Raw genomic sequence first — 14,940 nt, forward strand, 5'->3', positions numbered from 1 at the left:
TTTTTGCATATGTTTTGCTTTAAATGTAGTGCTGTAGAACAAACCATAATTGTTTATCTAAGCATGATTCTTACGGCATCATAGATTATCTCCACAGGCTGGGATTGGATGTAAAGAAGCTGATCAGCAGTTTGATCTTCAGGATTCACTTCGAATAGTATATTTAGCAATGAAGACGTGTTGCTTCCCATTGATGCAATAATAGAAGGCACCACTCCATTCTGTTGTAAGCCAGTCACATACCAGTGCTCTAGGCCAGCTTCCATCCTAGCATAAATAGAGATAACTTTAATATGACATAATTGTTTTAGAAGAAAAAGGCAAAATATATACATCTCCTTTAAGTGATGAAATCAGAGTGTTTTGGCTATATAAAGGGATGCAAACAAAATGAAAAAAAAAGAATTGTACCTGGCTTTATCATGTTCAGATCTATTTACCGAAAATATATGCAAAATCGAGCATATTTAATTGAGGTAATGCCTAATTTGCATAATTAAACATTAGAATTTCAAAAACTTGTAATACATTTTTTTAATACTTGTGTAAGTAATTAACTGAGGAAGTTTCATGGTGATGTATATTATTTTAAAATGTTACCCTATTTACCTGTAGTGTCTCGCCTTAGATGATCACCAATGAATATGGTTGTTATTTCATGCTTAGCTAGGAGATGTATAATTGCCACTGTACTATTTCTGACCAAAATTTACTTACTTGATGGCCTGACCTCCTGGTCTCTGTGAGATTTGAGTTGTGAGGTCAACCATCTGGACCTTCAGGATTTCTGGAACATTTTCTGCCTCTCTCAGAGTGATGGAAGTCCTCATCAGCTTAACACTCACAATCACAGCAACATACTGTAAAATACATTCATACAGTCATAACCCAGCCATCAGTTACCAATGCTATATCAGTTTGAAACACAACATCAAACACATTATTGTATGGAGGACTCCAGCAGGTGAAAGCAGACAAGCAAATTAAAATAGTCTTTTGCCTTCAATTTTAGGCAGATGTTTTACGCCATCAGGTAATCAGGTGTCACCAACTCTGATTCACAACAGGTAGTTGCTCAACTAGCTCTGATGTGCATAGCAGCCTGACAAAAGCATAACAAAAGAAAGATGTCTTAATATATTTGCCTAAAATATATTACATATACTTTTGACGGAACTTCTGCTTGGCCTAATCACAATTTACGAGGAACATGCAGGTGTCATCATGTTTTGAAAATACATTAAAAACAGCAGTCAAGTCACCATATTATTTTATTTCTTCTCCCTTCTCCCACTGTCACAGCTCTGCTTTTCAGTCACAATGTTTCGCTCACATCATCACCCCTGGGGGGGCCAAACACATCGCAAGGGGGGCCCAACAGCTCACTCGTAAAATTGAATAATATTTCTGTAGGGCACGTGCCATTCCGTGGACCTCGCAGTAAAATGCAAGGGGTATGAATTATGTCTCGTACACACAAAGAAAAATGTTCTGTTTTTTGGTGTAACAGCTCAAAATAATATTCGGCAAAACCATAATTTACCAAAACAATTGGAGAAACAAAAGAAATAGTCCAATTTATTTGGAGGTACCTACATAGAGCAGATAACTGCTTTTCAAATTCGGCTAGAAACATGATACTACTAAACTGCTTTTGAAAGCTGATGCTATCCTGACAATTTAGGGGACAGGGCCAATTCAATTAAATATGTTGATCAACAGCTAAATTATTTTTTGTGTTTCTTGTACTTTACCTGATTTGCTGTATGCCAAATAGTTGCCATGATTAGTCAGCTATTTCACTTAGGTTACATGCAGACTATTATTTAGCTTAAATAATTTTCACACACAAATGTTCATGCATAGCAGCATGTCAACCATAAAGCAACAGTTTTGCAAAAATGCCAGAAATAAAGCATCCACCATGCTCTTTCAGCTTTCTTCATCATGATGAAGTGCCAGAAACCGTTGAGTTACATTTTGAGATTCAGTTTTTTGGAGTTATACTGCTCATTTAGATGTTTGTATGCCCAATTCTTTCATTATTTGTGAGGGACTCTAGTAATAGTATTGACAGATGCGGTAGTAATTGCTAGCTAAGGTCTCCTCTGCACTGTAACTTGAATGTCAATGTTCGGGGTAACAAGTTGCAACATAACACATTACTGCAACTGAACTACTCTATTGTGTAACAAAGTAAGGTAACACATTACAGTTTAATTTTCAGTAACTACATCACAGTTACTGAATAACTGAAACGTCCGTTCCTGCGTAACTGATAAACTGAATTTTCTAATAAATTGACACTGCAGCATGCATTGATTGCCTATTTAAAATATAGACTAGCCTCGATAAAGTATTGTTTCATTGTAGAGATGTGCGCAGGGAAAGCATGCAAATCAAAACACATGTCGCTGATACAAGGACTGTTGTTAATGCACAGAAGACAGCTGAAACGGTGTACCCAAACTCTTCCATTATTTTTTTAGCAAGCATGTAAGGAGCCTGGATGTAGCTAGGCAAATGTAGGCTTAAGTAAATAGCCTAATACATCAGCTAGTACAATATTATGTTGCTGACTATAGTGGATAACTTACTGGCTACTATTAGGCTAATTCATTAACTCTGACACTGAATATTTGCTCCTTCAACCCAGCTGTTAAATTAAAAATTATTCCCAAGACTCACAAGCTTGTCACAGAAGGACAATATCTATAAACACATATGGGGAGACTGAACAGTCCAACCAGTTTTATTAGCTATCCATCACATCAACAGGACAGTCAGAAAGACATAACTTGGAGAAGAGGCACTTACTGCTATGGGAGAGTCAGTTAAAAGCAGCAGCTGAGATGCACAGCAAACATGAGTAATCTGTTTATTGTCTTTGTTTCCCTCTTATATTATTAGGTCAAATATGTTTCTTCTATTAAAACAGTTCTCATTCATATAACCCCCTCCCATATCAGTATGTAGTTAAGAACCCCAAGCCCCACCCCCACATAATTTAAGCATGGCTGAATTTGACATTTGTTACAGATCAAAATGACAAAGACTAGGCCTAACAGTAGGCCTAACAGCTGTTTTGAGTTAAGACTATGTTTGATAGAGACAAACAACAATGATGCAACAACAACTTTCCTACTACAGCCTAGGTGACATAGCAGCTACAGACACAGAGTGGCAGAGTGTTGAGTGGCCAGAGTAGAATGCTCTTCAAATGTATTCTGAAACCATCCTTAAATTTGGGCCCAATTGTCACTTGTTTCGATTTGGAACCGTGCAGTCGGAATTGACGTCCAAAGACAGTCCAAAGTAGGCAATTCAAAGTGTCAGTTTATGAACACACCATCTTATGTCTTTTGAATAGCCACTGCATACCAGTGTGGGCTGGCATGTTGTTGCAAAATTTGAGGAATAATTGTGTGCAACCAAACCTCATCCAGAGGCAGTATATGTTGTTGAGGCCAGACATGATTATCTTCTAAACAGCTTACACAGCAGTTACTTGACTTTATACTGTACTCATGTGCACTGATTCAGTGCTGCACTGTGATGTATGAGAGGGAGGAGTGGCTACACTGGCTAGAGTGGCAAAAACCCAATATGGCTTCTTTTAACAATATTTAACAATATCTTTGTGACAACGGTTCCAGAGATATGTGAATAACAGACAAACACACAGGCAGACAGACGGTCCTGTCATTAATAGATATATTCTCTTGTTATAAGTCACTTAGGTGTGATTGATCTGTATTAAATTGTTTGATGTACAATTTTTCTTTTAATTAATCACAATTAAAGCAACACTAAGGAGTTTTTTGTACCATAATATAATGTTTCCAAAATCGTTTCAGTGGTTCGTCAACTCGTAACAGGGTGAACGGCACTTCTGCATTTGCTTTGCGGCCCTCTATTGGCTATAACCGCACTATGTAAGTTTGCCAGATCAGGTAGCGGATCTGTAGTTCGATGAAATGAGACATAAGAAACTACAAATTTGACTTGCTTCTGATGTCGCAATACATCATACTTTCATTAAATTATGCAACATACTCTACCGTGTCTGTGGACATCATTATTTGCAAAGCCGGTGCTAGATAAACAAATAGCATGCGTGCGACAGAGGAAAAGTGCTTTAGTGTTGCTTCAATGTTATTTCAATGTTATTTTGGCAGTCCTAAATGTAACTGAAACATTATACATGAAACACCCACTACAGTACAAACTGTCCTACTAACGAAAGAGATATTATGCTCTAATTTGATTGTTCATTACAGACATAAGAATTTTAGACAAAGATTTGTTTTCCTTGACATTAATTTAATACTTGGTATAGTTTATCTGAATAACAATTTTCTCAGAGGGATTTGTTCTTTTTGACACTTATACAAACCTGCTTTGGCAGTGCTTGATTATGTAAACTGCCACTGTAACCAATGGCTGTGTAGAGTTTTTCTTTCTCCTCCGATGTTAAGATGGCTTCCAGACCTGTGGATGCACAACCCATACTATGTATTTATGCACACAGAATCTTGCCTTGAATCATTTTGTACTTCATGATTTTCATTAACAAAATATATTTGGTGATCAAAAATAACGCTGGTTAGTATGACCAAAAAGGATTTTGACGGTTTCAAGGTATATCACAGTATTTGTTCATTTACTGTAGCCCTCTATAGCATGGGTTCCCAAACTCCATCAATGTGGGCCTCCCCCCCCGTGCATTACGCAGTGTGAAACTTTAGTACCACTTTCAGCCACAGTGCGTCGCTCTGCCACTGTACATCAGAAAAAGCAGGAGGCTACCTTTAAACATAATTGTTACCGAGAGGAATCCCAGCCAACAAATTCAATAACAAAATAAATCATGCATAATTAAACATTACCTCGATTTAGGCTACTTGGGTATGGCTTAAGGCTTGGCTACACAGTGGTAACTAAATTCGAAATCTGCTTTTGATAGCCTACCGGTGCCGCTCCACAAAACGAAAAAATATATTAAATGGCTGTCTACGTTATTGTCTAACGCAACTACGCAAATCAAAATCAAAAGTGTCTTGTGCAAGAACTGTTCATGCGGACTACAACTGGCGCGGTGTAGCCTACACAACTTTGTTTAAAACTGATGCATTCAAGTTAACTTTGCAAAGTTAGTGTTATAGCCTACTTATTACAACGTTGTCAATCGCAAACGCTAATTTATTCTAACGTCTCTATACGGAACTACCTGCTTCATTTGCGGAGGACGAAGAGAAAGCACCTTTTTGATAATTGAGCCAGTAGAGAAATTGTTCAGAATTAATCTGTAGCCTAGCGTAGGCTTCTGCAGAAAACAATGTTGTTGCCGATTTAATAGGCTACTATCTAGCGACGGTTTTAACAGGCTACGCAATAGAAGCTTAGACAACTATGACCCACGTTTTGGTTTCGTAAATTAATTTGCCCTACTTCTTGACTGCAATGTAGTCAATTGACTGCTTGACAGGTTATTTTTATTTTTCTGTACAATAAACAAATACATCTGCTTTATGCCGCAGAATTACGCACTTGGCCAGCCTATAGAACGGGCACATTTTAGAGAGAATAGAGATTTATGCACGCAAGAATCTGTAGGCTATTTGTGGCGGGTTACCAGCAAACAATGTTTAATGCATTAACTCAAGACGTCAAACGTTTTCTAAACAATAAAAACAGAAAGGATGCAGCAGGCAGAAAATGTAGAAGAGTCATTTCCAGTGGAAGAACAAAATGCTGAATGAAGCCCAAAGATATGAAGGCATATCTGGCAAGTTGTTATTTTATGAAGACGTAAATGGTTGCGCTATAGGCCTAGTCAAGTTTGCAAGGAGGAGACATAAACATTGGGCAAGCCTGCCTCGAATGCAGGCTTGCCCAAAATAAAGGCCTGTGGTTTGCGCAGCCTACAGTAAGTAGGCTAAATAACAGACCCGCCACAATATGCGGTATGATGATTTTTACAAGCAAGATGTTTTGGTGCCCCACGCCAAGACTGCATGTTCTTAAATAACAATGATCATCAGTAATATTCGACCATTATTTTGTGTAAATGGGCTATGCATTGGGTTAGACACCAGGGGCCATATTCACAAAGCCTTTTATCTTACCACTATCTTACTCCTAAATAGCAATAAAAGATTTTAGCTAGGAGTTTCTCTTATTAAGTTATTCACAAAGCCTTTCAGACCTACTCTTAGTAAGGAAAAATGACAACTCCTGAACTAACAGTGAGTCTTCGTTGCTATGGATGACGTCATTACTCATGCACGAGCTTGACTGAAGTGACCACCTTGATTGGCTGATGATTGTAACACGGGAATGATTCCAAACACCTCCCTTCCGATGATGAGTGACAGGTGACAGGTCTGAGAATGCGTGTGCTACACAGGGACGGAAGATAATGAATAACTGAATAAAAAGGCCTAGCCTAAATGAATCAAGAGTAAGGCAAAACAAATAGCCTAGTAGCCTAATGAAACATACGGATTGATGCAGTATCTTTGTAACATTATTAAATTAATCTGTCACTATGCCTATGCCTACGTTTGCAAAGAGGAGAACATTTTAATTTGATTCATAATAACGTTACATTTAATGTTGACAATGAGTAACCTAGTTTTAGTTGTTGTTGGTGGCGTTATTGCATGTTAGTTATGCCTACAATGCAAAATTGCTTCCTCGCGATTGGAAGCTCCTGTAGCTGCATAGGATTTCAAAACATTGCGACGTGAAATGCCACAAAAAACGGTCTATATCGTGAAGATTTTTTCGTGCCATCTCACCAAGTAGCCCGTTTGTTTACATTACATGTAATGTTACATTACTAACATTACATTTAATTAAACTGCTTATAGGCAAATGCCGAATAGTTTTCAACATTTTCAATATCAGTGTCGGGTGAATTAGGAAATGTTCTCAAAGTAGCCTTATGGCTGAAAGTTGCTTGGGATGCCCCCTGTCAAGCAATATAACCATACAAACGCGCGGCCTGCTCACTCATTGTTTCAAAAGGAGTAATTTCGGCTTTGTCGGAACTGGCCATAGTAGGCTAGGTAACAATAAACTTCCAAAACTAACGAAAAATATTTATCTTCTTTCAGTTAATTCAAAAGTTTCCAAAAAGTTAAAAAAAGATGACATGATGGGTGTCACTGACATAATGCGCAAATAATATAGCCTAGATTTTCCAATATATTCGAATACATGTGTTTATTTTAGAGGGAAAATTTTAACGTCATTTTTGAGAAATTTTGACAGGCCTAGTCCACTGTACAGTGGGCAGTGCTTCGACTTGGCCAGCTTCACTCGCGGTCCGCGCGCGGTATCACGCAACTTTAATCTGTATTTTTCCAGTGACGCTGCAACGACGCTGCAACAACCCAACCAACCGGTAGATGTCTCAAGTGAGCAGGGTGTCTCGTAAAAAGAAATGGAGCCTGGAAAACCCTACACAGACTTCAGTACAGACTTTAGCAGACTGGTTTAGAAATAATTTAATAGCCAGAAATATGCCTGCCCTGCCCTAATAAATATTTGGTTAACTGCGAGTGAATCCCGTTTGCAGCCGTAGAAGAAACGCAGGACAAATTAAACATTCTGGTTTTCTCCGAGTGCAACGATGATAGACAGACATCATTTGGACAAAATATAGAGCATATTAACCTCCGTTGCTCAGCCAAATGCCTTCCTGTTACGTCCTGTTATCACAGGTGCTCTCCCAAATCCCAGATGTTCACATTGCATGTTTTTTGTAATGAATGCAACCGCGAGAAAGGCTACGCGTTTGACGGCAATGAGTTGTTAACAGACATGAACCAAGACATATAGCCCAGCAGCAATCTAGGGACTGTTTATTATTTATTGAAGGGGCCACCGGAGGAATTTTGAGTGCTTCAGTCAAAAGTTGCATGACCCTCCCTTGCCTGCTAGAAATTGTTCAATGACCCTCCGACAGAATTGTTAAAAAAGACATGGCCCTCCCCTGCCAATTGTCGCTGTCTTCCGCCCGCGCTGCTTTGCGCCACAGCCACACACTGTGATAACGTTCTTAAATCAATCTTTCCCGTGAGCTTGCATGCTCCCAGTACTTCCTTTTCAAATGTGTTGCACCTGTTTGCACAATTTCACAAATAATCATATGTGATTAATAATGACAAATAATCCCTGTGCACGGGGACCGAAACAATGCATGCCAACTTTTCCCCTGTTTATCACGTATTTTAACTTTCCCCCGCTGTCTTGCCGTTTTAATGTTTTCCCGTAGAATATCCTATATTTTAATACTCTCATAACAGCCCTGCCATCGGGCCTGTCTCTGTGTTGCCCTGTTGCTACCCCCTTGCCCTTTCAACGAAACAGATGTCTTCAAATCATAGTTTTCCTTGCTTGAAGGCGAACAGAGTGATGTTAACCTATTTAAGTTTAACGGCGTGATTGTCGTGAAAGCACGATTCATTGGCGCTTGCATGTTCGGCCTTATACGTGCGCACCTGCCTACCATCAGGCTACTCAGCTACTAGAGAAAGAATTTCCCCTGTTTGTATGTTCACTCCAAGTTGGCCTACCATAACTTACCAACTATGCACTGTAGACCCTAACTGGCTATTTATATTTTTCTGTGAAATAAGCAAATGTATTTGTTTAACTTTATGAAGCAGAATTACGCATAGGCTACTTGGAACATAACACATTTGACAAAGGACAGATGTATGTTGCTAGTGACAAAATATTAACTTTCAGTGTTTTACGATGTCTTTGTCATGGGGAAGTGTTTTTCCCCATGCATTTATTCTAGGCTACTGTCAGTGACTGCCGTGAGAGAAGCGGGTTCTGTGTTTCGTTCATGTCAGTGACTGACGCGAGAGAAGCGGGGTCTGTGTTGTGTTGTGTTGCGTTGCGTTAATTTATGGTCATTGGGCATGCCGTGCGTGCCGTCCACAGCTCTTCAGTTCTGACAAAGCCAAAATTACTCCTTTTGAAACAATGAGTGCAGGAAGCGCGCTTGTATGGTTATATTGCTTGACGGGGGGGATCCCAAGCAGCTTTCAGCCATAAGGCTACTTTGAGAACATTTCAATTTCACCCGACACTAATATTCAAAATGTTGAAAACTATTTCGGCATAGCCTATAAAGCAGTTTAATTAAATGGAATGTTAGTTGTAAACAAACAAGCTACTTGGTGAGGCTTGGCCTCACAGATGCGCTCATGCCTTAGATGGCAGGAAAAATCTTCACGATATAGGCCTATTAACTGACCACCCGATTCACGTTGGCTGGGGGGAAGGGGGGCCATCAGACATTTGTGCCGTTAATCCGGCCCTGCCCCAAACAAATCACACCTTCCCACCTCTGTGACAGCTTAAAAGAAGTCGAGAGGACTCCTAACTCACAGACCTATTCACAAACCTGCGACATTTTGCCGTGTTTTGAAATGCTATGCAGCTACAGGAGCTTCCAATCGTGAGGAAGCAATTTTGCATTGTAGGCAACTAACATGCAATAACGCCTCCAACAACAACCAAAACTAGGCTAATCATTGTCAACATGTAAATTAAATGTAACATTATTGTGAATCAAATTAAAATGTTCTCTTTTGCAAACGTAGGCATAATAACAGAATAATTTAATAATGTTACAAAGATACTACATCAATCCGTATGTTTCATTAGGCTACTAAGCTATTTGTTTTGCCTTACTCTTGATTCATTTAGGCTAGGCCTTTTTTATTCAGGGGCCGTATTCACAAAGAATTTTAAGGCTAGAAGTAGCTCCTAACTGGCGAATTTAGGAGCAACTCCTAAAAATAATGGGCATGTCACTCCTAACTTTAGGACTCCTAATTTTTTCAAAAAAAGTAATTCACGAAGCATTTTAGACCTAAAAGTAGCACCTAAGTCTGGGACAGCTTAAAAGAAGTCGAGAGGACTCCTAACTCACTAAGACCTATTCATAAACAGCTTTTTGTGGCATTTTACGTTGCATTGTTTTAAAATGCGTAGCCTATACGGCAACAGGAGCTTCCAATCGCGAGGGAACAATTTTGCATTCATAAAAGGGATGCAATAACGCCACCAACAACAACCAAAACTACTAATTGTTAACATGTAAATTAAATGTAACGTTTAATTGTGAATCAAATTAAAATGTTCTCCTCTTTGCAAACGTAGCCTAGCATATGGTGACAGATTAATTTAATAATGTTGCAAAGGTAGGGTAGACTGAGTACAGTTGAGACACTTTTCCCACACAAAATCAAACAAAAAATAGATACTGAAAAGAAGTGATTTTCCACACAACATTCCACATGCCATTACCTTAGCTTGTAGACTAAAATATTATAAATCAATAATACCCATGAGTAGTTTATATTTTCCACAATTAGCTCATAAACATAAGGTGCATTTTTTGTCTTGACTGTCTCAACTGTACCCTATAGAGTACAGTTGAGACACCTACCTGGTACAGTTGAGACACCCATCTTTAATGATGTATAGTTAACTAACCGTTAGTTGGAAAGTTGAATAAATAAAAACATAGCAATTGCAAAGTGTTTGTAGTTCAAATTAATTCATTTCATTTAAATTAGCGTATACATCATGAACAAAATGTGACACAGGAACAGATAGCGAACAGCAGCCTACAAATGGAATGTTCAAGTAGCCTAACACAATCCAATGTGTGTCTCAATTGTCCCCCGTTGACCACCTCACACATTTCTTTAGATTTTGCAACGACCTTACATGACACAATGCCATAAAATATGCCAGTTTTTAGGACACAGAATAATGTTTGTAATGATACCAGTTACGTTTAACAGTAACATAATTGTAATGAGGTATTCATTGTCGAAGGTGCATGGTGAAGTGAAATTCTTACTTTAGAAAAAAAACATTTGCCGATATCCTTGGATGGGAGATACTTGTGTTGTTCAAATTTTCCATGATCAAAGAGGGCACTAATATGCATGTGCATAGCAAAAATCACAACTTGGGCTTGCTGTGCAAGCAAGATATTTAAGGTGTCTCAACTGTACACATGTCTCAACTGTAGGCTACTCAGTCTACCCTACTGCATCAATCCATAGGCCTATGTTTCATTAGGCTACTAGGCTATTTGTTTTGCCTTACTCTTTATTCATTTAGGCTAGGCCTTTTTATTCAGTTATTAATCATCTTCCGTCCTTCACACTACTTGTGTAGCGCACGCATTTTCCGACCTGTCACCTGTCACTCATCATCAGAAGGGAGGTGTTTGGAATCATTCCCGCGTTACAATCGTCAGCCAATCAAGGTGGTCACTTCAGTCAAGCTTGTGCATGAGTAATGACGTCATCCATAGCAACGAAGACTCACTCCTAGTTTAGGAGTTGTTTGAAAGGCTTTGTGAATAACTTTTAAGAGAAAACTCCAAGCTAAAATCTTTTAGTGCGATTTAGGAGTAGCCTACTCCTAGGGGTAAGATAAAAGCCTTTGTGAATAGCCTACGGCCCCAGTTATTCATCATCTTCCGTCCTTGTGTAGCGCACGCATTCTGAGACCTGTCACCTGTCACTCATCATCGTAAGGGAGGTGTTTGGAATCATGCCCGCGTTAAAATCAGCCAATCAAGGTGGTCACGCTTGCCCATTTACACAAATTAATGGTCGAATATTACTGATGATCATTGTTATTTGTTATAGGATCTCAAAACCGGATTATGCCTTACTATTACTATTACTTTGCCATAGAGAAACACACAATAGCGTTGTATTATAAACATGCTTTGCCACAAAAACAGACAAAAATGTGAGGTAAGTCGAGCTATATGAAATTATTATTTTGCTGTCACTTTGTTTGTTTCATAACCCAAAAGGATTTACTTGGTATCAAATGATAGCTCTGTGTCTCCGCTTTCATCTGACATGCATGGCATATCTATCACAGGTCTGCGAGTAATTCAAACGAGAGTAATGGGTGTGCAGCGTTGGTTTTTGTACATGACGTTATTATTTTGTTTGTTTTCATAAGCCAGAAGGATTGACATACTTGGTACCAATGGATAGCCCTGTGTCTCCTCTTTCAGCTGATGATGGCAAGCATATCTATGCGTTCACGGGTTCGCGGGTAATTTAAGCGAGAGTAATAGGTGCGCAGGTGAACGCAGAGACTGTAAATATGATCCAATTTGATTTAATTTCATGATTTTATTAAATCTTTTTTTTAAACCATACTTTAACGTACAGACAAGTGCGTGGTCTCGTTGGAAAGCCCCACTTCTGCTCTGTCACACAATAAAGGCTTCTCGCTGCTATGAACAGTATAAATTTTCGATGTCCCAAACGGAGAGCCATACTTTATTGTTTTTTAATGATCTCTATGCTACTCACAAAAATGTAGGCATGGGGACATGATTAAGTAGGCTATCCAACTGTCGTGTGTTAAATTATTGTGATTACGAGCCAGTGGTTTTCAAACATTATGCGTGACTCGGACATCTAACTAAATGCAACAGGCTCATTTCGTCCTCGCATTCGCAAAATGAGGACCAGTGTTTTGTCAAATTGCAAATAGCTATTCGTTTTAAAAACTTTTTATGATAGTATGAAGTGCTTTTTGTATAGGCTACTATCTTAATCTTGGAATATGGGGAGTGAAGTGGCACGTCTGCAGTCAGCCAAATATAAATGTAATTCTGCGGCATAAAGCAGATGTATTTGTTTATTGTACAGAAAAATAAAGATGACATGTCAAGCAGTCAATTGACTACATTGCAGTCAAGAAGTAGGGCAAATAAAGACACTGTTTTGATTTGCGTAGTTGCATTACCCCCAACACTGACAATAACGTAGACAGCAAATTAAGATATTTTTTCGTTTTGTGGAGCGGCACCGGTAGGCTATCAAAAGCAGATTTCGATTTTCGCTACCACCGTGTAGTCAAGTCTTAAGCCATACCCAAGTAGCCTTAATCGAGGTAATGTTTAATTATGCATGATTTATTTTGTTATTGAATTCGTAGGCTGGGATTCCTCTCGATAACAATTATGTTTAAAGGTAGCCTCCTGCTTTTTCAGAAGGGGCGGCAGTCAGCGATGTACAGTGGCAGAGCGACGCACAGTGGCTGAAAGTGGTACTAAAGCTTCACGCAGCTTCACGCTTCGTAATGCGCGACTGAAGTGGCCATTTGAAAGCGATGCCCACTGTAGGCTACGCCAATCGTCTATTAACACCTTCCAACTAACCCCGGTGAGTGGGGGTCGCTATAATGCGTGTGAAATAGCACTATTGAGTAGCCTATGCGAAATAGCCTTAAAATCGTTCCGGCGCCACTCTCTCGACAGGCTATGGACAACAGGCTGGTTGAAACAATAGCAAAGTATGCATATGTTGCACAGAATTTACAATTAAATTGAGCTTTTGCGCAAGGTAGGACTAGGCAGGCACGTTGCTAGGAGCTCAACACATTGGAGACTTGAGCACAGACATGAAATGTCCTATGTAAGAGGGGATTCAGGGGTTTCTCCCCCGAGAAATGTTTAAAAGTTGGTCATGCAACTCCTAGGCCTACCCAAAATGGACAGGATGTGGACAGGAAGGAAATGAAAGACTGTGTTGACAAGATCAACGAATTACTGTGTACAACATGCAAGACTTCCCAATCCCAAGGATTCTCTCTGCTGTAAATTTAAGAGCCTTTAGCCTTATGGACATTTTATTATTGACGACACTTTATTATTGCCATTTATTGACATTTGTAATTTTGCATTGTTTATTGACACTTTTGTAGGCTACTTTTGTAGGCTACTTTTGTACTTTTGTTTACTGGACCAAATAAAAGTCCTCTTCTTTTTCACACCAACCTCTGCTTCATCCTTTGTTTAAAATAGACCACCAGTCACGGTTACCCTTTAAACTTGAGAGAGGAGGAAAAGGGCGCGCACGGGTAGGCCCGAAACATTAGGAAATAGATTAAAAATAGGATTTCGGTCACTTCCAGTAAAAAAGTCATCCAATGCAGATGTAAATTAGGTAAATAATGCAACCTTTACAAAACAGAACACTGGGATTTATTTTAACGTTTATTTTGAAGTGTTTCAGTTGATTTGATTGATGTCAGATTTACATGATTCAAACGTCCCTACCAAGGCAGGTTACTTGCTGTAGGGTTTAATATTTTTCCCGAAAATTAGATGAATCTAACTAAAAGGAAAAAACACTTTGCTTTGTTTTTATAAATAGAAATTATATTTTGTTTTGACATCACGGCGTTAAAAAAAACGAGAAATAGCCTATCCATCCAGAAGCGCACATTAGCTGACAGTAAGTGGAGGCAGTGGTTCTCAAACTTTGCCATATCCTACACTGGTGTAAAAGGCGTGTATGGTATCATATTTTTTGTAAAGGTCTGCCACGGATATTCTTAGGCCTATGAATGGTGTGCCTTCTCACAAAAGCATAGTCACTGGCCTCAGCTAGATGTAGCTTTCTCCTTCACCAACCTGTGAGCCTATGAGGCAGTGACGTCGTCAGTGGCACTCTCAGGTCCTTTTCATCTGCTGATACAGCAACATGAGTATTCAACTATAGCATTGCTCCTCATTGCCTTACTCATTTCCTTTTCAGAATGTTCTTTCTATCCATAATCATAAGTCTTTCTTCAGTGAATTAGCAAGATACCACCAGAAGCCAACAATCATAAAACACCTGTGCACACGCTCTCTCTCCCCTGCGCATGAAGCTGTCTGCGTGTTGTAGGCTAGATTTGCGTGAGTTCTTTCTATCTGCTTTACTTTTGCGAGTTGCGACAACCTAGGCTATGTTATAGCTGTTCTATGAGGTACCAGTGTTTAGCTGTGTCACAAAACAATCAGACTACTTTTAAAATGATATTCAGGGCTATATACATCTTAAACATTCGGGGCTGAAGACCCGATAAGGCCTT

At 39.1% G+C, this 14,940-nt stretch overlaps 1 protein-coding gene across 1 annotated transcript in view; it reads right to left on the reverse strand.

Annotated features, from left to right (window-relative positions):
* vps13c (vacuolar protein sorting 13 homolog C) overlaps positions 1-14,940 on the reverse strand; it is a 382,259-nt gene that overhangs the window by 266,427 nt on the left and 100,892 nt on the right. Inside the window, 3 exon segments of the mRNA XM_048262721.1 lie at positions 75-267; positions 718-860; positions 4,397-4,491. Of these exon segments, the coding sequence (XP_048118678.1) occupies positions 75-267; positions 718-860; positions 4,397-4,491 (431 nt within the window).

This window comes from Alosa alosa, chromosome 14, assembly GCF_017589495.1.
Source record: "Alosa alosa isolate M-15738 ecotype Scorff River chromosome 14, AALO_Geno_1.1, whole genome shotgun sequence".
NCBI lineage: Eukaryota > Metazoa > Chordata > Actinopteri > Clupeiformes > Clupeidae > Alosa > Alosa alosa.